Genomic DNA, 24690 nt, shown 5'->3' on the forward strand with positions numbered 1-24690 from the left:
ATAAAGGCAGTGCTTCCTTCCTCCTGTGTCTAACTGGTTAGCACTGGCCACCAGGGGTCATGGAGGTCTACCTAGGTCCCCTACTAACAGCCTCAGCTGAGAAAAAGGGGAGAAGAGTGATGAGTCTTTGGAGCAATTCTGGTGCCAGTCATCTTCCAATGGAGGAAAAGGAGGGCATGTCCTTGCATGGCAACCAGAGGCTTTCTGCTCGCCCAGCAGAAGAATTAGGCCAGTTGGCTTCCTTGACCAGAGAGACATCAAGATCCTCAGGTGCTCTTTGTATAATCTCTGCAGATTTAATTTGTCAAGGAAGAATAATAAAATAGACTGCGGATTGGCAGTGGTTGAAGCCTTCACTGGGGATGCTTTGTGAACGTGAATGACAAATGGCTCTTGTCACAAGCTTGAGCAGACCCAAGTTCTAAATAAACTGTTTATACACACACACAGACATACACAAAACCCGCGATTAAGCCCAGCTCTCCTCCCATGAAGAGAACCCCACACGGCAGTAAGTGAAACACCAGGAAAATGAAAACCACTTGTTCTGCTGCTCCCCAGAGCACAGCAAGTCATTTAGGAAGCCTACTCCCTCCATTGTATGTGCGTGTGTGTTTTCTTAGTCTGTCTTTATTTATTTGTTTGTTTGCCTGGAAATGCTTTATCTAAGTGCCAGTTGTTTGAGAGGGTATCACGGCCCAGTATTTGCAGCACTGCCTCGCTACTGAAAAGCATGTAATATCACAAGTCGAACAGACGTCAGAGACTCATCCAAACTATGCCTGGCATCTGGCACAGGTTCTAGCAGCCACATAAACTTCTTATCACTACGCAAAGCTGGAACACTTTGAGAGTGACCAAACTATGACTTCTCCTGAGGTGGTGCCGTGATCCAGCTCACGCTACAGAAAAGCCAACATTCCTTTGCTAGCAGAGAGCTTTTTACCTGAAAATCACTCTTCGATTCTCAGAGTAATTTGGTAGTTTAAAGTTGGGTTTTTTAAAATATATTACTGAAATGAACTGTCTTTTCCATCCACGGAGAGCATGGCTTCCTACCAGCCTCATTGGATCAGGTCATGTCTGCAACATGGCCTGTGCTGGAATATATACTTCATTTTCAAAGGGTCTGGAGGAGAAAGCACTCAACTTCTGCACTTGCAACCTTCATTCGGCTTTTGCCACTGCTGCTGAATCCACACTGAGTATCATTCCTTGCTAGTTCTCCTGTAAAGGAGTTCATCTTTCAATAAGTGAGGCCTCCTCTCTACCTCAGATCACCTTCCACTGCAAGTGTGGGATTCACAGCACGGGTCTGGGATGCTGCCTTAGCCAAAAGGGTCCCAGGGGAACCCCATTTTCTGTTACGCTGTCTGCACAGTGGAGCTAAATTTATGTTAGTGTCAGACATAGAAAGCCCTTGACTTTTTTTTCTGCTGTCGCGGTCTACCCTGGCAGCTAAGATCAATCCTGGATAGGTGATATCTCCCTACCACAAGTATGAGATCGACAGGCACACACCAGGCGACACTAAGCCCAGAAACAGAAAGCCCGTACGAATCTTTTACTCTCACTAGAAGCAGCTCCACACAGGAAACATTTGTACAGAAAAGTGCTGCGAGAAGTGTGTAAGTCCCAGGCACCAGGAGACGCAGATGACCTCTGTGTCATGCTCTGCAGTGGCTGAGACGTGTCTCGTGTTTATTTGGAGCAACACAGCGCTGCCAGGGCTTTCACAGCTCTCCCAGCATGAGTGTGGCCCGTCAAATCCCTACAGGGGAGGGATCGCCCAGTGGTTTAGCGGTTAGTAGTTTAACTAATGCTAAACTAGCTGTACTGTCATAGTTTCCCCTCAGGGAGTTAAAAACTTCTTTATGCCCCAGTTTTCCATCCACCCGTGGGGATAACTCCCCACCTCACATGAAGACAGTGAGAAGAAATACGGTAAAGATGCTGGTGAGGCCAGCGTGAGCCCTGCGGACCGATAAGCGTGGGCCAGACTGTGAAACGACCACCTCGTGCTGTTGAAATGCTGCCCCACATAAGACATTTTAATTAAAACCGCAGAACAACTCATCTGACTCATCTCTCTGCAATGAGACTAAGCGCTTGGGGCTGCTCCACCGGGCCCACCAAGACAGAGACGTTAATTCTGAACAGAAGCACAGGCTACTCGAGCAATGCTCTTTTCCTAAGCAAATGATGACACCCCACGCACACGCCTGTCTGTCCCTCGGCCTCCTCCCTTCTCCAGTAACACCTAATCTGACAGCCAGCTATAATTGAATCATCGCAAGCAGCACAGAGATCAAAAAAGAGTGTATGTCCTTATTTATATGAAAATAAGCAGGAAGGAGACAGGCTTTATGAGGAAAGGCTCAGGTATGAGCACAGCCTTTTCCTCGATACCAGAGTCCAACGATTAAAAAACCCACAGGACACCTAGACCTCATCATTCACAGACTGACCAGGGATTTCCTGGAAAGGCAGGGGAGGTAAAGAGGGGGGGAAGCAGGACAGTGAACCCCAATAGTGAAAGAGGCAGAAAATAAAATCATTCTCCTGCTCCATCATCTCATTTAAAACACCTCTAATTGCCTGTGCATTTCATTTGCCAGCTTTCACTGACTTGAGGGGGAATTGCTGACCATTCAGCAATGATTGCTGTCAGTATGAATACTTGAATACACAGAAATTGCTCTATATTCATGGCTACATTTGTAAAACAAACAAATAAACCCCCTGTTAACTCTGCTTTCTTTCAAGTCAATGTCCCTGCTCCTTGAGGGGGATCTTTCTAAAATTTCCGCAGGGATTTAAAACCTCAATGCCTGCTAAATGTCAATGGAAGTTGCACTTCCCAGTTTCATTTGCGCCCTAAAACCTAATCTACATATAATATATGCGTAATACATGTATTATATGTAGAATTTTGCACACGTATTCGCATACGTGTGCAAAATTCTCATTTAACGCTAACGAGAAATCGCATACCTCTAGGGGAAGAAAGATGATTCTGTTGTCAAAAATACAAAGCAAGGTTTGCTTTGACAAAATGGTGCCAAAAAGCCAATCTGTGCATCTACCGCATCCACTGACTGTAGGTCAATGAATGGAATGACCCGTTGCTCCTGGGAAGTGGTCTTCAGCCTGGGTGGCACTATGGAGGAAGGAAGGAGGCACCCAACAAAACCACGTTTGTGTCCAAACCGGAGTCAGAGGAGAGGACATAACAAGATCCTTCAGATCTGCATCTGCCAGGATGGGAAAAGCAGGGGAAGAGCCATCCACTGACCTGGACCAAACCACTACCAGTATTACCCTGGTGCTAGATAGCCTTGATTCTTAGCACTGCTGATTTCAGAAATCAGCTTTTCCTCTTCAAAGTTCATGCAGGGACTTCTGGATCTTCCTTGTGCTGGAATATGATGCCTTGACTCTGTGGGTGTTAGGAATAATTCCTCAAAATGACTTAAAACGCCACAAATGTTAAAACCTAAACCCACTACAGCAGCAGAGGTTTACTGCTTTCCTTGTAGAGAACCATGTGAGTTTATTTCGCCTAGCAATGTTTTCTTTCCCCTTCAGATACCAGGAGGAGACAACACCACAAAAGTATTCGAGATCCATGTGAACCTTGTTTAGCCACTGTGGATTGGGATTTACATTCCAGGGGTATAATGAACCCAGAGACGCAAAGATGCAGGCACACAACATTATTAAACCCTTGAAGATTACCCCAGTCTCACTCAATAACAGCCTTGTGTTAACAATGCTGGCATGTACATGAACTATAGCCTTTAGCAAAGCTCAACGCCTACAGAAACCGGCAACTTTGCAGAGGCTGAGCAGCAGCCCAGTGTATTCCTCTGTGTTAGAGCTCTGGGTAGGCTGTATCATTTTTCTTCAATGGAGGGGGAAAGTGTTTATCTGGGAAGCATTTCACATCAAGGACAATAGGGAACTGTTTAGCTTTCCACAAATAGGCTGGTATGCAACTTCCGAACGCTCTCCAAGGAAAACCTTGGAACACTGGCCACGTCTTTCCAGCAGGGATTTCATGTAAAGTAGTTAATGCCCCACATCCTTCACCCTGATTTATTCCTGCTTCATCCTTGTTTCAAAGTGCTGCGCTCACTTCAAACGCAACATGGGGCTCATCTCAATGAATATGCACTTTGATCGCCGGGGACTCCAGATTCGTATCGGCCGTTCAAACATAAACAGGGATGTGCTGTCTCGACAGAGGTATTTCTGTGACTGCCTTTATTTTTGCAAGAGTAATTTGGAAATGTGAAGCTGGGGTCAGATGACAGGAGATTCAAATCTAGTGGCCAGACAGGGCACTGGATACCAAAGCGCTTGGAGCCTGTCTACAACTTTGCTGCTGAGATGTTACAGGTTAGCAGGAAAACCTTAGTATCCCTGACTTGACACGTGTCCTGGGTGTCTGTGGAGAAAGGCTTCAGTGTGCTCTTATCCACAAGCGAGAGCACCAAATTAAGTCTTTCTTCCTCTTCAAGCTGCAACCAGCAGAGAGTGGAACTCATGGAGTTGTGAGCTGGTCTGACATCCCATACAGTGGAAAAATGAGGAAATATCTCCAAACTAGTCCTTCCATCAACACTGGTCCCCTGCGAGACCAACTGTTTTCTCACTGAAGTTGACAGGAGTTATGACCACGCTGAGTATTTAGGCTAGTTCTTGGTGCTGATGAAAAATTCTGTACTATGGCGGGGCTACGGATGAGGCAGACAGATGGGCACAGCCAGGTCCACAGTGGCCACGATGGGATAAACCCTCCAGCTGCTTCTCTTGACCAACTGGAGTCTCAGAGGTCTGTCACAGTGGCAAAGGATCTGATTTTCACACGCAGAACAACTGCGGCCCATGCAACCACCAGCCCAAACAAGAGGTCAAGGTGGAAGCCCAAAGGGATAATTCCGTTTCTGTCAGTCACTCCCTGTGCCTCAATCTTTATCTCTAAATTTGCATGTATTAATTCTCAAATTGGATTACTGTAGTAGTGTATTTTTAGCAATGATGATTGCAGGAAATTTTCTTCATTCAGGCTGTTCTTCCATCGCATCAATTGACAGCCATTATGTCTACGTCCATATATAGCGTCTGATCTGGTTTTCCTCCCTCCTGTTTCTATTCACAGGTCCATTTTTCATTCTCCCTGGAATGCAGAGCATTTGGGAGTGTAGGTGGAAAGCCAAAGTCTTTCAACACCCACTAATAGAAATTTGTTTTATTAATTAACTTTGTGGGAAGAAAAAAAAAAAAGAGAGCTGATCCTCTGCTCTGAAATCATGAATCACTGCGCAAGAGAAGACATGTCCTCTGAGACACCAGAGGCCGCTTCAGACAGAGTGAGTGACTGAGTTGCTTTCTTGAGAAGTTCTGAGTCATCAAACACAGCAGTTTAATCCCCAGGAAATGGGAAACATATTGGCATGACATTCACTCACATGGAGCAAGAGCTCCAGAGGGTGAACCTCCAAAGGTTCTGGAGATCAGTTTAGCTTGTGGAAGGATTTTAAAACCTTAAAGCTTCTCTGAAGTATATCTGATCTGGAGCTGGGTACAGTATTCCCAACACACGATTTACTGGATGAATTAAACTCTTTACATACTTTACAGATTACATGTGAATTTACTTTGACTACTCATAAAAATGATTCAATGATTATGACATGAAAATGTATTCTGGCTTCTAAGTTATTTACTGTGACAAGAGCTTCATATATTCACCATTCTTAATTTACTAGTCTTCTTGTAAGAACTTACTTTTTTTGGCACTCCTGCTCCTACTACTAGCACTTAACTAGGAGGAGCATGACATACATGATATATGTGCTGATATACGTGCTTCTTAGTCTGACCCTTCATCATGGTTCTCCTAAAGGGACAGCCACACAGTCATTTCAGACCCAAAACTGGGTTGTGTGAAGTGACCTGGCTTGGCTGAGACACCACGAGCTGTTAAAAGTGACGCTATTTTGCATTGCAGTGGACGAGAAATGGCACAGCATCACCTCATATGTACCTAAGAGTGACCTCCTACTTGTGGAGGTAATTCAGAAAGGTGTCAGCAAATTTCACAGCTCGCCACAAAAAGATCTACCCACAAGGATTCATTTGGCCATGCCACCAGCCACACAATGTTGTTTTGGAGGGCTTCTAACCCCATTTAGCCTGTGAAGAATGTCCCGATAAACACCTGATCACTCATGAAAGATGGAAAATGCACTTGTTAGTGTATTCCTATATAGAAAACTGTATCCCCAACTGTTTTCTTTTAAGGTACTATTCTTGAAGGAATTTTAAGTGAAACTGTCAATGAAAAAAGTCATTGACTCCTTTTCTTCTGTTCCTTTTTTAGGAACACGTGCATGTGAGAGAGCTCCCAGCAAGCAAAATTACCAGCAATTACACTCATGCTGAATCAAGTTGCTCTATTGATTGCAACACAACCCACAGCCCTCTTGCTGAAGGAAAAAGAAGTCAGCTCTGGAAGTGGAAAAGCTATCTGTCCGAACGTGTGAGGTCTCTTTGCCTGACAACATGATAGTGAAGGTAAGGGAAGTCGGCACTGCAAAGACAGAGTGACAGCAAACAGACCACAAACTTCCTTAGATAAACGACATCTTTCAAACCACACAATACCACTTGATACCTTCGTGCCCCTTGAGCTGTTACAAAGTGCAGCTGCACTTCAGCCCAGATTGATATCACTTGGGACGGGAGGCCATCAATCCACAGGACAAGCGTAGGCCGCGTACATAAACACAGAACTCCCACAATCCCACTGTTTCAATATAACGCTGGGGAGAGGATGGGGCAACTCTTCCAAAGGCTCAAGAATGACACTGTGTGACTTGGATATGGGGCCCAAGTCCTTCAAATAGGAGGGGAATTAATCTCACAAAATGATTAGTCACCTAATCCTCTAACCCACTGCAAGCAAGTTGGGTTGTCTGGCTAAGACACCCATGAGCAGTCCTCTGGAAAAGCCAGTCTTTTTATACTGGCTACCGTAAGCGCCTGCACAACTGTGTGAATACATTCTCAGTTTTCTACCGTTTCCCTCATGGCCCCTCACAACCAAAGAAAGGAAACAATCAGCAACAATCTCATATTAAAGATGACCTCTGGAAGTTACTGGCACCAATGGAAGCCTTGCTGTTGACTTCAGTGCAGTCTGGATCAGTTTTATCTCTACTAATTATAGACCAGAATTTTAATCTTCTACTAATGACCTTAGGGTGAAAAGATCCGCATTAGAGTTGGCTGGAAGCAGAAAGAGGATGAAAAATCAGCTTCTCCAGAACTCCAAAACTTGGCTAGAAAATAAAGTAAGAATTAGCTCAGAACTTTTGAAGCCTCCAAGGCTCTGTCAGTTGACTATTAGATAGCTTATAGAGCATGAGATACAGATCTCCTAAAACCAATGGGCTGCAGAGCAGCAAAAAACCTAGAATCCTTAACACTGGCTTCACGACATCTCAGCGAGCAAGCTGCCCGTCAGCAAAAAGAAGCAAGCCCAGGTTCCCCTGTGGCCCTCTGTGCAAGTTCCCAAGGAACAGAATGATACGGAATATGAAATAATTTTTTTCAAAAGAAACCAGAAATTTTGCCAAGGATAAAATCTGATTGTAGAGAAAAGGGAATGTCCCACTGGGAGAACTAGTCAAGCACAAAACTCCTGAGAAGTTCTGTTCCCTATTCTTCCACCAACACCATGAATTATGCTGGTCTTTCACAGATTTTTTTTGTAGCAATTTGCTAAATTCCACTCTTTCAGAAGGTGTTTGGTGTTTATATCGTATATCATGTATATCAGCACGTTTCTCTCAATATGAGAGAGATTTCAAGGTGCTGGAGTGAGTGCAGAGGAGGGCAACAAAGCTGGTGAAGGGCCTAGAGAATAAATCTTATGAGGAGCGATTGAAGGAGCTGGGACTGTTTAGTTTGAGGAAGAGGAGGCTGAGGGGAGACCTCATCACTCTCTACAACTACTTGAAAGGCCATTGTAGAGAGGTTGGTGCTGGTCTCTTCTCACAGGTAATTAGTGATAGAACAAGAGGGAATGGGTTCAAGCTGCAACGGGGTAGGTTTAGGCTGGACATTAGGAAAAAATTCTTCACAGAAAGAGTGGTCAGACACTGGAATAAGCTGCCCAGGGAGGTGGTGGAGTCACCATCCCTGAATGTGTTTAAGACTCGTTTAGATGTGGTGTTAAGGGATATGGTGTAAGGGAGAACTTTGTAGGGTGGAGTTGATGGTTGGACTCGATGATCCCAAGGGTCTTTTCCAACCTAAATGATTCTATGATTCTATGATTCTAAAGGTGGTCTAGAGAACATGCAGAGTCACTGGCCCTAAGTAATGTGCTGCTCAGGAAGTGACAGGATAATTAAGTTTCTGTGGCTGAGAACTCGTGAGTTGACTTTGCTTCTCTACTATCTCTTGGAGCTTTTCTTCAATTTCTTTCCCCAATAGCTACTTCGACTGTCTCAGACCCTATGCTTTGTGGCTGTAACGTAATTATAGACACAAAGACAATTAAATTGCAAAGGAGGATATTTTAAAGGCACGTGGGAATCTCCGGAAAATGTAATGTGCACATTTTCATGACTAAATATTTTAAGCGTTATGTAGTTATATTGTCCAATGTTAGATAAGGCAATAAATTTGCCAGTGCATGCAGATGAACCCCACTTAATCCCTATACACCTCTTACTGCAAATTATGCTGTCAGAGAAACCTCCCTAAATAATGGGTTTGCTAAATAATGGGTTTGCTTTTCTTCTGAGGGAAGGAAGCTAGTGAAGGGAGTATGATCTTCAGGCTCAGATCAAGTGAAAGATCCAAAGGTTTACAATAGGATTAAGAAGAACTGCAGCATCCCAATGGGGAGATTATTCCACCCACATAAAGAAAAAAAAAAAAAAAGTATGCATTTTTCCCTGCCTCAGAAGAGATGAGATCCAGAATGGGCTAACATCTCCCCAGCTCTTCTTTTTTTCTCAATTAACTCACTTGTTCCCAATGAAAGTGTCCCATCTCTCAATTACTTTTTTTTTCATTTCTCTCTTTTCTAAATAAAATTTTACTTATTTTACTACAAATTTAACATTCTCCCAAACACATCCTGAACGTTAACAGCTAAGCAGAGCAGCATAACCCTGCCAGGCTGGCACCAGAAAACCCAAGTTGCTTAGGAATCCCAAGGAACTTGGCAACTGCTGGGAGCCTCCTGATGGCTCTGATGGCATCCGTAAGTTTCTGGGATGTAATCTATTGAATTAGCACTTTTAACATTCCATACAGCCCCAAATTGGCATGTCAAACATTTTCCCGTCTCTGCATATCACCTCTTGAAGGTTATGGGTCCTGATGGAGTGGAAAGGCTGCACCACTGTGTGGACCGGCTGTGCTTTCATCCCATGGGGAACAAGAAAGCGTTCACAGTGGAGCAAAGAGCCTTCAACCATGTGACAATGCTGAGTAGGGGAGCCGGGGTCACACCTGTAGGATGCTATAGGAAAAGGTGAAGGAGCAAGGTCTTTGCTTCAGAAAGAAGGAAAGAAATAAGCCGCAACAGCAAAGACATGCTGCTTCGACTGGGCCAGGAAGTTCAAATATAAGGACGAAGGGTAATTAATTTTCACAGTAGAGCTCAGAGAGCTTACAATGAACTCTCAGATGGGCAGAAATAAAAGCTTGTCCTGAATTCTCCCATTCTGAAAGAAAGTAGCATTGAGAATAATATCCGAAAGAGCAGTCTGATGGAAATGAGCACAGCCGCGTGTTTTTCTGGCCGAGGAGACGGTGTGCAGTACGTCAGGACTTGGCGTGTGGCGGAAGGTCAGAGCCGATTCTGAGAATCCAGTAACAATAGAGTCATCATGGACACAGGTGCTTCCGGGATTGATCTTGCAATTTGGCTGCTTCCAATTAAATGTGAAGCAGCTGTGGCCCTTTATCTGCTCAAGTCACTGGAATCCATCTGAGGGGAAACTTTCTCCCATCTCCTCCTTTCTCCCCGCGGCAAGCACGCAGCCCTGCTTTCTGAAGACAGAGATGGGCAGGGATGGCCAATTGGCAGAAGCCCCACCAAAAAAAGGTTGCCTTTCTTATCTCAGAGCAAAGCAATGAGATACTGATTCAGCCATTCATCTTCCAATGCCTTTATCTGGGGACAAGGAGGACAGCCAGCAAAATAAGAAGCAAATACGAGTGCTGTGGAAGGTTGTCAGGCAAACAAATTCGGGACACTTTCCCTCAGGCAACAAAATAAACAAATGAAGCCAATGTAAGGATAAGTTCTCAAGTGTTTATGGCATTGTTCTGCACGCTGAGTATAACAGGGTTTCTTTTGCAGAAAGGTATTGAGCTTTAAAGAAGGTATTTTCAGTAGTCAGCTGGTGGGATTCTAGAAGAGGCTCAGGAAGGTCAGCACCAGGCAGGCCAACAGGAGCTAGGGGATTTCAGAAATCCAGCTGGTGAGAGCTCCCAAGTAGCTCCACGCCAGCTAAATGTACCGTATATGAGCTTTTCTCTGCCAGTTCATTGATTCTGGAACTGTTAAACCCCTCCATGTCTTGGCTATCTCTTCTAGCCTGCCAAGGTCTCACTTTACTTTTCCCCAGTACCTTAAGAAAGGGAGAACTTGGCTCATATTTGGTCTTGTCACTAGACAACAGAAACGCGAGACTAGGTATTCATTTCGGTCGGCTGAAAGTGCAGCCATTTCACAACTCAGGCTTAGCATTGTGGACAGAGGAAGCCAACAATCTTCTGGCTTTACCCAGCCTGTACATAACTGAAAGCATAAACAGTTTTGGTCTTTGTCCTGTTTCACTCTTCCCAAGGCTTTTCTGATACACAGGAACAGTACTAGTTATTTTCTAAAAAGATACTCTCTTGTCCTCTCTGAAACTGAAATGGATGGCAGAGCTGAGACATCAATACCACACTGCCCCACCTATTTATGATACCACTGCTTCATTATTACCAAACAGTAAAGCTCAGACTACTAATCAATTCAATCCTAATAAACCATACTCTTCTAGGAACAGAGATACTAAAGAAAAATAGTATTTGCTTTTTTGGTAAGGCAGCATTGGTAGTAAGTAGGATGTAGCACGAGTGTTTTGATGAAATTACTTTCATTGTTTCAAATACCGGGGCTTCTGACTTAACCTGAGAAAGATTGTCCTGCAACTTACTGTCAAGAAATCATTGATATTCAGCCAAACCCACCCTCAGTTTCAATGTGGTATACCTCCAAATGTTCCTATGTGCCAGCTCAAGTTGGTCCTTCTGGGCAAAATCTGTCCACAACAATCCTTTTTTGAATTTCCTTGGCCAAAACATAAGCATGCAGCTGCTTCATTTTTTTCCGCCCCTTGCACTTTTTCCATGTGCTGTCCACCCCCACCAACCTCTACGTTAGAGACCAGCTGATCTTCCCCGAACACTATCCAGTTTTTCAATTGTCAGTGCCAGAATGCAATGCAGTGGGCTTGACTCCCTTATACAACTTATTTGGGAGAAAAGCAGAAATGTCTCCTTTGGGTTTCAGCAGAAGAAACACCTCTTGTTTCACGCACGGCTCCACAAGAATCAAGATGAAAACACTTGCAGCTCTACGATCCAGAAAACAATTTCTGCTCGCAGGCAGCTCAAAATTTATTAAGCTTCTGCTTGTTTATTCTATGTATACACGTGCTTAGTATAGCCACTACCCCGACATGGTTCCCCTTTTGGGCCTTCCTATCTGTTTTCAAATGGTTTTTATTTCACCTTTTAAAAAGGAAAGAGGAGAGCAAAAAAAGAATGGTAGACAAAAATGTAAGGTTCCTTAAGACTCTCAACTACAGCAACATAATCACAACAATTAGTTGGCCATGCTTTCTGAATATGCTGTCAACTTTTGTCATAACTGTGTTTGACTAGACAAGTCTTTTGCAGCTCGGACAGAAATGGTAAAATACTGGCTATTCTAAAAACGAGGGGGAGCCCCAAGCACTTCTGATGGCTACAGCCCCAGCTGTAGGACAATGAAAACAGAGTTCCTGATGTGCAGGTCTGGGAGTTTCTTTTTTTCTAAAGGCAGCAAGCTGTTTCCTGTGAATACATTTAATTTCTCTTTATTTAAACTTTCTATGTATACTATATAGACTATAATCTATATATGGACTATATAAACTTTCTATAATCTACTGTTTCTACACCTTGAGTGACGCAATTTAGTGGCAATTCTGTGTTTCTTTACCATGCAATTTCTTTTTCTCTCTGTAGTCTCATCTAAAACTGGCTGAGCCGCCCCGATCATCAGACCGTAAGAACACGTCCATCAGCAGAGCATCTAATCTTTACGGAATACAACCATATGCTCTCTCTCAACTCAATCCAGTATTCACGCACATCAGTATAGCCCTTAATATAAGTTTTGTATGTCCAATGTTCTAGACAGAAACCACTGAAATTAGGGTACTAGTCCGGACAAAGGGACCAATCTGCCCAACACTCTGGTCTGGAGCTTGGAACAGAAGCTACCGAGTGTAGGATAACTCAACTGAGGACATATGCATTGTTCCAGGCAGGAGTCCAAGTCCACTTGCTTTCAAGTATATTTCCCCCAGGGACTGACAATTTTAGGGAAGACGTCATGAACAAGAGACACTGCTGCCAAGGTGGAGGAATGCATACACAGAGGTGCCCCTTTTTGCAAATAAGTCAACATGAAGCCGTGGCTTTGTTTCAAGTTTCCTGCCCCATCATGTTATTTCAAGTCTGTGATGACGCGTATAGACATATCCCAAGACCATAAAGAGCAGAGACTATTCTTGGGCATCTCTCACACTACTGTATCTTTCTTTCTTCTCAAGGGCTTGCAAACAGCCAATAAATTAATAGTTTAAAAATTTCCATTTGAAATATTTTTCATGGGAAGATGATACTTTCAACTGAATGAAAATGGCTGGGGAAAGTGCCTGCTTGCCTGAAAGGAAAGTTTCTTTGTCAGAAACCTAGGGAAGGTAAACCTCAGCAGTCTGGGTATTGTTTGCTTGGTTCTTCTGTTTTGCTGTGTTTTTATAAACAGGCATTTTGGTTGATTTTAGCCACAATTTCCAGCTTCAGCCAGTTACAGTGTTTAATGCTGTTCCCTGGGCCATGTTGATTTTTCTCCCTCTTCCACAGTGCTTCTTAAACCTCCTCTGAATATATGCTCTTCCTTGTGCTTGATAGCTTTTTCTTCCTCTCTTCCCCTTTGTTATTTAAGACTGTGCTTTTATTGCTCAACATATTCCAAGAAGCATTTAGGACAAATGCTCTGTCAAAGACACTTATGTACAGTTGAGCCATATTATATTCTATATGAATCATTGTGGGTGTTTCACAAACAAGGTCAGATCAGCCAGATTTTCCAACTATATTAAACATAGCTTTTTCAGACATGGTCTACTAGCCCCGCGATTAATCCTCCATATTGAAACTCACCTCATAGTTGGACCATGTCATGTCTGCCCACGAGGGACAGGAGCATGCTGCTAACGCTTTCTCCTAATGAGGATAACAATCCTATGACAGAGCAATCTCAGCCAATTTTTATCTGCAGAATGCAGGGGAAAGGTTAACTTTGCAAAGCTAGATGGTCTCTCACCATCCCTCCCAGTTTTCTTGTCTATGGTATATTTAGACAGAGACCTCATCTAAACGGCCAGGAAAGAGAAAAGTCTACGGGAGGAAGGAAGTCTGTTTCACCACTTGAGGACGACTTTGTGTCATATTTTATTCTAATGAAGATTGCCAGGAGCCTGGCAATCAATCCTTCTTGCCTGCTTCACTTGATCAGATGGATGGAGAATCTCAGGGAATATCGAATCACTTTTTACCTACCCAACACACTTTCCAAGGTGCATCTGCTAGAGTAAATCTGGTCTTTCAGGCAAAACTGAAACCCCAACACGAAGACGGGCAGCCTGATGGAGAGGCCTGAAAAATGAAGTTGGTGGCAGTCTACTGCCCTGCAATGGAGAAGCAACTAAAACCCCATGGAGAGAAAAAGACAAAAACAGCTATGGGGGAAAATGAGCACAACGAGATGTTTCTTGAAAACAGAAAGAAACTGTGGTTCTTCTCATCTGGTGCAGTTAAGCAGCTGTGATATGAATAATGTCCACAAGTGAAAAAAACCCAGCCACTGAGGCTCCATCTGTTTCCAAACTCACGCTACAGATGCTTTACAATCCACTTTTTGTCTGGAACTTGGGTGGGAAAGAGAGGTTCCTCACCCCCTCACCCACCTCCTATAGTAATGCAATAATCTTGCCTAGTCACAGAAAAAGGGAGAGAAAAAAGAGGAGGAGAGAAAGTGATTAATAATCTGTGGGCAGCTGCTTACTTTCCAATTGGTTGTCCAGGAGGGGTGTGCTCCACTTCAAATCCTGCTTGTCTCAGTACATCAATCACAGTGTTGTTACCCAGGAAGTGACCTAAAATACAGGTAGAAAATAGCACTGTCAATCAAATGGCTCCTCTCACTCACTTGAGTTTCTCCTGTTGGAACAACAGGTTTGGGAGGCAAAATTACCAGAAGCTAGACCAGCTCAAGAGCAAGAAAGGAACGTTACACAATTTGCTGGAATTCAGACTCAACTATTCACCATGAAGCCTGCTGCAGCCTTTGGCAATGGCCAGGGGAAAAAACTGTACAGCCTGCTAAGGTATTCTTCCATCTTATCTAACACCCCTGCCCTCACATGGCCAAGTGACTGAGTGGATAAAAGAAAACCTAGATGAATTGCTAGTCTAGTCCTGCACTGTGGCCATTTTTAGTATGTGCATGGACTAAAGGAACTTCCAGCACGGATATCAGAACGACTGCAGTGGGGAAAAGAATAGGGTTTTGACTCACGAATTGGAACAACTTACAACCCCAGCTGTCCACCCTGCCCACCATCGTTCATGGACATCTGCTTATGAAGAAGCTCTGAAGCTGCTGTACTGCACGCTCAGCGCTCATCTACCTAAAATGGCAGTGATTCAGGAATTGCTCAGCCACCTGCACCGCAGGGTTGGGAGGAGCTGGGATGGTAACCTTATCTCTCCCAAAACGTTAAGATTTAGTCCTGTAAAGCAGAGCTCTTCACTAGAAGTGTAAAGGTCGCATTCCTTTTCACAGAAGTAACAAAGAGCCGAATAAGTATTGCAGCATGTATGGGCCTTGGAAGAGTTTACTTAAGGGAGTCCTATACACTTGAGGTCTGAACGAAATCCCACTGGAGTCAATGGGAGCCCTCAAAGGGCTTTAGGTACAGCCTCAATAAGGCAGTGTAATCCCTCCAAAGCTTTCAACCTATTGTCAGAGTCCAACATTGTTTTCGTGATGGGTCAGAGGTATAAAGTAAGGAGGCAAGAACTCCACTAACAGGTTTATTAAAATCCACGTAGCCCAGTAACCTGTCTCCAACTGTGTCCCATGGTGAATATTAAAGATATATAAATATATACACAAATAACAACGGGAAAGGACAGAACTATTGTCCTCCATTATGTCCATTAGCTTCCAGCTCTGCATGGCTGGGTGACCCCCATTTACACCCAGGTCATCGCGTCTCACTGCCAGCTCTGAATAGACCAATTCACTGCAAATGTGCTCAAGCCTCTACCTCCATGCACTTTTTGCCCCGTGACATCTTGCAGCAGGGAGTTCCACCACGTGCCGCGTGTGAAAACGCGCTCCTCTGGTTTGCTGCTGCTTGGAGAGCGTGCGTTTGCCTTAAGCACAGTGTAAGTGTTTGCAGGAGATATCTCTAACTGCCCGGCTCCGCAGCAGAGCCAAACGCTTTTAATAGAAAAAACAAGGCAGGCAGGACATGCCCGAGTCTCTCTCCACGCGTGCCACTGTGTAAGGAGCTGGCGTAGAGTCGCCCCTAGGACACTTCACCCATATTGCACAAAGTCGCTATGAATTTGAGAGTAATTCAGTCCCTAGTATTCACTAAGCTTGCATCGCTCTGCTTACGCTGCCAACAAGGGCGCTAATTCACATCAGTTGTGGGAATGATGTAGTCGTATGGCTTTTAGTGCAACTTGCAAGCACTGGTAAGAGCTTTTAGCCAAAAGACATTTCTTTAAATGATTAAACGTACATTTGCAAAGCCCTAGTGTGTTCCAGGATTCCTCCATTTCCTTTTAAGAAAACTCAAAATTTGATTTTCCCCTGACTAACTTACTTATAACAAAAGCCAAAGGAACGGAGAACAGTCCCAAAAATGTGTTACACACCCTCAGAGATTCAAGAAATGAGACATTTGTGAGTGATTAACTGGATTTGATCACATCCTGGTTTTTTTATGCAGTGGCCAAGGCAAACAAAGGTCCCCGTTCTGTCACTGGCAAAGTGACATTGAGGAACCAAAGTCAAAGGTGTCAAAGTCAGAGATGTTTCTGAGTCTGTGGTACAACACTACTTTTTCTGAACCAGAGTCTTCAATGCCAGGAGATTTCTTAATGTAAACAATTGTCCTGAATCCAGCAAATCTTTGACATCACAACAGTGCAAAATAACCCGATTTTAACCACTTTAAACCCAGAAAAAATGTAACTCTACAGCAGCTCTGATTCCTCATCTACAAAATGTCAGGACCATCAGCTCTTCAGGAAAGCCCGCCAGTCCCTTCAAGTGGTGGATGAAGACCAAAAGATGACGAAAAGAACTCCTGGAATTCCCATTCCTGCCCTCTGTGTGGAGACCATGATGAAAGCTGCTAGCTTGTTGGACTGGTGATCTGCTGTGCAGGATGGCAGAACGTAAGCATGGTGAGATGTGTGTTTCCACAGGGTAAGTCACCCCGAGGTGTTCAGTCCTCTGCCATACCCCTTCTCTTGGGAATTGTCCTCCAGCTATCTGGGAGTTTGTGTTGGATTTGTACTGGAATTACAGGAAAGAGGTGGTTCCTGCCAAGCCAAAACCCACCAGTGTGGGGAATGAATGCCCCCAGGGCCTCTTCTGAGACCAGGGACTAAATTCTGAATCACAAATCTCCACTCCCTCTGCTCCAAGGCTTATTTCTCTAATTTTGCCCTTCCTAACATGAAGGAATACCAGCTTTCATAAACCACCTCCCCCCACCCAACTCCAAATTCCTGAATAAATAAATATCTTCATTAAAAACTTGAATGTGAACACAGTTATTTCATTTTAGGTCTACAAATCAACACATAATAAAATATTTTCATTGCTGCAGTTCAACCAAGAGAAAACAAAACAAAACAAAACAGAACAAAACAATCAAAACCAAAGAACAACTTTCAAGCTGACCCCCAAATAATTCTGAAGCTTTAACAACTGCTAGGAAATGGCACGAGCCAGCTTTGCAAAGCCTTACCTTTAGACTCTGCCTAAAATTTTCCTGTTTGGGTTATCCCACTTACATCTGGGTAAATCACCACCCATCTCACCATCGGCTTTCCCTGTTAATACATCCTTTCCACCTGACTGCAAGACTTTTATACCGACCAGCTCTGACTTCTACTTGTCTTAACTTCTCTGCTCGGTCAGAATTCACATGCTGTGATTGCTTTTGTATCCATTTATTTTACACCACAGTAACGCTGTTGTGGACAACTCATTATCTCATTATGAACAGTACGGGCAACCTGAAGTCACGTTCTACCTCAGTGATGGAAAAACTGAAAGTACACATGCTCAAACCAGCAGCCTTCCCACCCAGCACAGGCATCTCTTCCCAACAGTGATCCACGGTAACCCCTGGCAAGGAGCTCTTCTGCTGGATCAGAGACATATGTAAGAGGAAGATTTAAGGAAAAAGGTGGCACTTGGGAGGTCCACCTTTGGAGGTGGGTAAAGTGAAGCGTGAAAACCCCCTCGTCCCATTGCCATACTTCCAGGGTTAAAGAATTCCTTGAAGAAATGTCTTGGCTTGCCTCCTGCTGCTAAGTCCATCGTAAACATCCTGCCCAGTTTTAAAATCCAGGAAAAATTTCTCTATGAGAAATTTCTTACATAACATGACTCTCTTTAGTCACACACAACTTGAGATAAGCATTCACTTGTTAGACAACAACGTAATACTTCCGACAGCTTATGGCATGTAATGAAAACCAACTTAACCTATATATTAGAGACAGTTAAGCTCAGCAAGGATTAGCTCAGCGAAAATCATCAAATCCCAGCCTCTGGCTGTCCATATAGCCAAACAGATATGTAATAATTGCCCATTTTTTGTTTTATAACATCAGTGGATTTATTTTTTATTTACAGATACTGAAAAATGAACTCTTTATATATATATGTGTGTGTGTGTGTGTACGCGTCTGCTAAACACTTTTAAAAATTTCTCTGCCTGGCCTGAAAATTTTCATTCAAAAAAAAATCCAGAAAGTATAACTACTGAAAAGTTAGTGTATCTAGAGACATATCAGACAGAGACAGTAGAATGCTCTTGCTTCTCCATCACTATTCCCTCTTCAGTCTAAAGCTGAATAAACTATTCCTGCAGTATTAACCAAATTTACCTTGACAGCTGATGAAAACTGGATCCAAGAGGTCAGAACACCAACTGCCCCGGGAAATCCACGCAAGTATGGGAAGGGGAGAGAAAGGAGACATAAAAGATTTTCTAGACAGGGACTTGAAGTGCAAGTCTGTTCTTGGGCATGGAGATATGCGGTACAGCCTCTTCTAACAGCTTAAGTTAAAAAAAAAAAAAAAAAAAAATCATCAGGAAAGTTGTGGATACAGTCCTTCCGCCCTCTAAGGATAAGGAGATACTCATGGGATTTGCTTGTGGGCAAGATCCAGTGCTAAACACAGAGTCATTTTGCAGTTTGAACATAAATGCAGTGGAATGGCTAGTGTGGCTCACTGCACCTGGGGGGAGATTCTTCATTAAATTTGATGAGGCCAAGAGTATTCTCCTTTCACTCACTTCTTGTTTTTTCAAGACAGGGGATCTGGAGACACTGGAGGAACACGTTATATAGCGTGGTTGCTAACATTAATCAAACATCTTCCATCCCTGTTTTGTGTTTTAGGTTTTTTGTTTTTTTTTTTTTTTTTTTTTTTAATTAAGAACTGTGCTTTGGACTACACAAAGCAGATGCATGTAATGCATTTCCTTATCTCCCCAAGGTTTCATTTTTCACTGGAAAAAAGAACGAATAAACCACTTCTTTGTTTTTTTACTAAAAGGTGAAAAATACATTGTTTCCTTAAAGCATGCGCATGCACACGCACACACACTGCTGAAAAAAAACGCATTTTCTTCCTTTCTTAGTGGAATATCCTGAGGTGGAGAGAAATACACTTCTCAGCCAACTCTAACAGTAACAGCCACGTATTTTCTAATTGACCACAGAAACCAAAGCTCTCCTTTACCATTTCAGACATTCTGGTGACCTCCATCTATAGCATACCTAAGCGTAAGGTTGCACCCCTCAAAAGTTAAATGAACTACGCAGAAAAATACAACCTTGTTTTGATGACAGAAGCAGAAAAAATGTTTTTAAGCAAATGTTATGTACTTTATCTAGGTCTAGAGATCTACTACAAATTACTTTGTGCCTTTGTTTCACAATTCTTTGTTCCGTGGCTTAGAAGGATAAAGGGGTACAAAGGAGCAGGAGATAATTCCCTCACAAAGGACCTCCATTGCCAGAGCCTTTGAAGTTGTGCTAAAAAAGCCTTGCTAGCCCATTAGCTGACACACAGCAGAAACCTGAACTGTTTCCATGCACACTACAAGCAGAGCTATTTTCTGCGCAATTAGTCATAAAAAGGGCCAATGTAAACTATGTCGGGAGGTCTCAATTCTTTACATTCTCCACACGGTGAATCAGACGTTATGTATAACGTTTTGTTGCCATTTAGACCTTGGGCTGCTTTGCAATCAGGAGGCGGCAGTCTCTATTCCTCCTTCTCTCTCGATGCCGATTTTCAAGGCTCTTGGCACCACCAGAGCGTTTATGGCAGCTGGGCTTCACGAGAATTAGCATAGGCAAAAAAGCAAATGCCAAAAGCTGCACGTTCACAGCTGGGGCAAATACTCACTGGTTCCTTTGCTTGCTGCCTCCAACAGTATGTCTCCATTTCTCTTATTCTGAGAATGGTCAAACTGAATATTCTGGAAGCTGAATGACGAACACGGCAAGACGAGGCTGTAGTAAGGAGCTACAGCAAACAGTTCAGACAATTAATTTTAATCTGAATTTGCTAATTTCTCCATTATAGCATTGAAGTCTAACCCAACGGTTTCTGGGTAACAGCATGAATTTACCGCTACCACATGACACCCTACATTACTATTTCCTACCTTGGCAGATGTCCCAGACCTATGATGGGGAACCAGCTTTGTGGATAAACTCTCCAAATTTTTCACTCCTCCTCCAGCATCATAGCTGCTTCTATCACTGCACCCAGCCATTCTTTGCTAGTGAATATCATCCTTTAAAAATTGGAGGCTCTTTCACCCTTTCTCACGATGACTCAGATTTAGTCCGCTATCACTGCCAGAGGATTGCTCCTCGTTTCTTCCTAATAGAAGAACAGGAAGCGATAGGGATTGCCTTGAATCAGTATCTCAAGTGCACCTTGGCAAGGAGCAAATGCTGAATTTGCACACAGATCTTGCTTTTGCAAGTTGCATCTAGATGCCTCTAAAAGTTTCCTCCAGCTCGAGTATCCTTCTAATGTGAACTGCCTCATCAGAGTATAAAGAATGACAGCAGGTAATGGACAAGGTGGGTGATATGCAGCGTCTAGTGATGAATATGGTGTTAGGATTGCCTGAAAATTTTTATTTTAGATTTTACTGATAACACGAACAAAATTAACGTCTGTGGGGATCCAGCAGGGGCATTTTCTGGGAGTGGTTGGAAGGACTCCAGCGTCCCCCCACCTCCCCCAGTTAGTATGAAACGGCGTGAGCCATACTCCATGTCGGAGGATGAGACATGCAGTGTATGTACCATCAGCAGCCCAAATGCATCCCTACCCACACCTCAGGCAGACCAGTTGTAACAAAAGCTTCCTGGAGGCTTCAGGTTCGAATCAAGAGCTGCGGGTGGGCTTCCCAAAGAGAAAGTGAATTTCAAAGATAGAGCACAGAACTGAGAGTGCCCTGGGGCAACTCCTGGGCAGTAACAGCACTCAAAACCAGACAAAAACGGACAATAGATGGTGCGAGAGACAATCTCATGGGTGAGTGAACTGGCACCCCGCAGAAGCTCAGCAGCCTCAGAGACCACCCCCACCAGGTCTGTTGACGCTACCCAAAATGTCCTTGCCAGGGAGGAGAGTGCTCGGTGCTCAGACAAAGCCAGGGACTCTGAAACCCCATCTTTCAGAAAAGCCTGTTGCCCCACGTTGCTGGCTTTTGCTCCGCTGCAGGACACGGTTTTGCACTCGGAAATTTCAGCATTGTGCAAAAGGCTGGGGAAGAGAGCTGGGGATGCAGGGAATGAGCTTTGTTCCTTCCCTGTTTGGCAGCAGCATCCAAGTCCAAAGCATGCCTTAAAAAATAATTTGTACGAGCCACGTGCAATGGTCTTGTAAGGCAGGCTTTCATCATAGCCTCCTTACATCACGCCACCCCTTCTCCAAGGCAGATGGAGAAATCATTTTGCCTCTCTTGTTTGATGTTATTCTCCACAGTTGTGAGGAACTGACTCATAGCCACTTTTGGACAGTCACGGGAAGGAAAGCAATAAAACATAAAAGGCCAAAATGTGCAGCACTTTGAATGTCCAGCAATCCCCCCATGGCTCTCCTTCCTTCTTTCCTTGCATGTAATCACCTCTCTTCCCTCTCACCCGTGAGCGCTCACAGAATATGCTCTGGAGAAAGGCCACACCGTAGCTGTGGGGAGACTGGAACAATGAGGGGCCAAAAGTTGAGGGGGTTATTCCGAATTTAAGCCAGGGTAATGGAGCACAGATTTTTGTTTCCCTGGGGTGTCTTTGAGAACTGCAATGCAATACCATACTCAGAGCTCCTCAGTCTGCAGGACAGACAGACTCACACAGCCGCCTTCTATTTTCTTGCTGGCTCTCAATGTAATAAAACCCTCTCATGTCTCTCCCCTTCTGCTCTTCGTCTCTTCTTAGCCCCTCCGAACATCCCTCCTGTTGAGGGCATGGAGGTGTTCTGGAGGCACCCAAACGTCACACGCTGGAAATCCTTCTCTGGAAGTGGCTTGGAGTGCAATGCAAAGCCCTCAACAAGCTCAGCACAAGATGGGACTGAGCTTAACAGTTTGGGACTGGTGCCATGCTGGCATAGCTCTTCGCTTTCAGGCCCAATACGGTGCCATCATGTGGGCTCAGCTGCTCAGTTCCATGCTATCTGCAAAGACTTTGTACACCTTCCCTAGCAGACTGGCCCTAAATATATGATGAGGGAAACAATAAATTTATATTATTTTTTTTTTTTTACAAACCCCTAAGTTATCTCGAAACCAGCTGTTTCACTTAGGTTAAGAAAAACAACCCAAGTGAGAACTGAAGTGAGGTCACCTCCCAAGCATCTCCTCTGGCCTCTGTGTCAGACCACAGCAAAAACTGAGCTGCGTCAGACCAACACAACAACAGGGTTCATCGCTGCCGTAGACATTTCAAAATGAAGTGACTAGCCTAAGCTGGTCAATCTCACTGGAGAGGACGGGCACCTCCACAGAGCAATTCATTCCAACATCTCAAATACCAGGTTTGGGAAGGACATAAGCCCTCTGTGCACTTCTCTCTCCATTGACCATGTGAGTTTAAAGAGCTCCTTTAGCCTCAGCATCTATGAGACATGGCATGATGGCCCACCAAGCTACCCTACCACTGCCCAGAAGCTCCTGAACACTGCCCAGAGCCCATCCTTCCCTCTTCTGCCCTGTCCCTCACCTTTCTTGATGTGCCAGAGTTTACAAGGGAGGGGAAGCTGTGTTTATCTGTGCTGGACATTGTGCTCTGGTTGGTTATGAGGCCTTTTGGGCTGTATCATATTCTTATATGACACATGGCATTACATTCTTACTTACATGTCCACATACAGAAGGTCCAACAGAGGACGACCCTTTCGGTATATATTCTTAAAGAAATAACTCGCTAGACGTCAAGGATCCAGGTTTAAAGGGCAGAGGGAGGTGGATGAGCAGCTCATAATATCCTACTACCTCATCCCAGCATGTTTGAGATATGAGGAATTCAATCCCTTCCTGTCTATGCTAAGGAAAAGGTCCCTTGGGGGGTTAAGCAGCAAAGCCTACAGATTTAAAGTGTTTATTTTCTGAAGTGTATTTGTTGTGTTTGCTGGTATAGACTGGATCAACTTACCAGGACAAGAAATCTGCAGGAGGAAAATGACATAGGTATGACTGAAGTAAAGGTTTTTGCCTGTTATTTAGTCCCCAGGTTTTCCTGGGAGCGAAGACAGGGCTTGCTCAGTGTGAGACACTGCACGAAGGATGGTTATTGGCATTTTCCCCTACAGCAGAATGCCTACAACTACACATGGGATTTACTTTTAAATTTTTTTTACATTTTTTTTTAAGATGCATGCTCCTCACTGAATCATGCTGTTGGGAACACACCTTTCTACACAAAGATGTGATACAAGGTGTGACTGGAGGTGTGTACCAGCCATGGAGCTGTGTGACAGGAAACACGGGTGTCTGTGTCCCTTGTGTATCCTCTCTAACGGACAGGGCCAATATACAAAATCTTGGGAACTTCACCCACCGCCAGCACTGCAGCAGGAGCCAAGGAGAAGAGTCTGAGGAAAACCTAGAGAAAATCCAGCATCTCCAAGAGTATTCTCAGGGTGCTGAGACATCTCTGAGACTGGCTAGGACCACCAGATCACCTAAGTGCAGGTGGTCTGGTATGAAATGCACTATCTTGATGTAGTTTATCATTTGCTGAGTGTCATCAACACCTCAAGCAGTGAGGAAACAGGTAAAGAAATGCGGTCTCATTTTTTGCCCAAGGTGCCTTGTTAGTGTGCCTGCAGCCTTGCTGAAGTAGACAACGCGATCCCATCTGAACCAAAGTTATCAGGTCTTTTCATGTAAGCCACTGCCTGGCCCCCTGGACAGCCACTGCACTAAAGCCCCAACAGCTGGCGCTAGGCAGGTAGCCTCCGAGCGAAGTGTTTCATATCCCATCGCAAATCCCTCGAGCCATCCCGAACTAGTCTGGAATGCACATGGACCTGCTTGCCAAAGCCAGGCAAGGGTTGGGGTAGGGGGGAGAAAACTTGTTTTCAAACCTCCCTGCTCCATGCTTGTGCTTTGAAAGAAGGTGACTGTGAACGTGTTACTGAAACACCTACAATGACTTGATGGAGTCTGAGCTCAGGGCAGCCTCAAGCCTTGGAAAGCATCTTGGTCAATAAAAAATCTTTATGCATACAGAGCATCTCATCGAGCTTGTGGAGACATCTCCGAGGCATGGCCCACCAAGGACCAGATCTTGTGGGATCTCAGCCTTTCTTAGGACACAGCCAGTGCTATGAAATGCAGCATCTTTGCCTACCTTAGGCAAAGCCTTCTGGCAGGAAGTAAGGACACAGTTAGAAGCTTTCTGATGGAAATAAATAGTGGCAAGGACCCGGTATATCGTTGCAGGCTCTGAGAATCAGAAGCTTAGTGACTTCCAGAG

The 24690-nt window shown here is 44.2% G+C and overlaps 1 protein-coding gene across 1 annotated transcript in view; it reads right to left on the reverse strand.

Annotated features, from left to right (window-relative positions):
* TRABD2B (TraB domain containing 2B) overlaps positions 1-24690 on the reverse strand; it is a 302420-nt gene that overhangs the window by 32772 nt on the left and 244958 nt on the right. Inside the window, exon 5 of the mRNA XM_074597780.1 lies at positions 14423-14513. Coding sequence (XP_074453881.1) covers positions 14423-14513 — 91 coding nt within the window. The remainder of the gene's footprint in view (positions 1-14422; positions 14514-24690) is intronic.

Source organism: Larus michahellis, chromosome 8 (assembly GCF_964199755.1).
Source record: "Larus michahellis chromosome 8, bLarMic1.1, whole genome shotgun sequence".
Lineage (NCBI taxonomy): Eukaryota > Metazoa > Chordata > Aves > Charadriiformes > Laridae > Larus > Larus michahellis.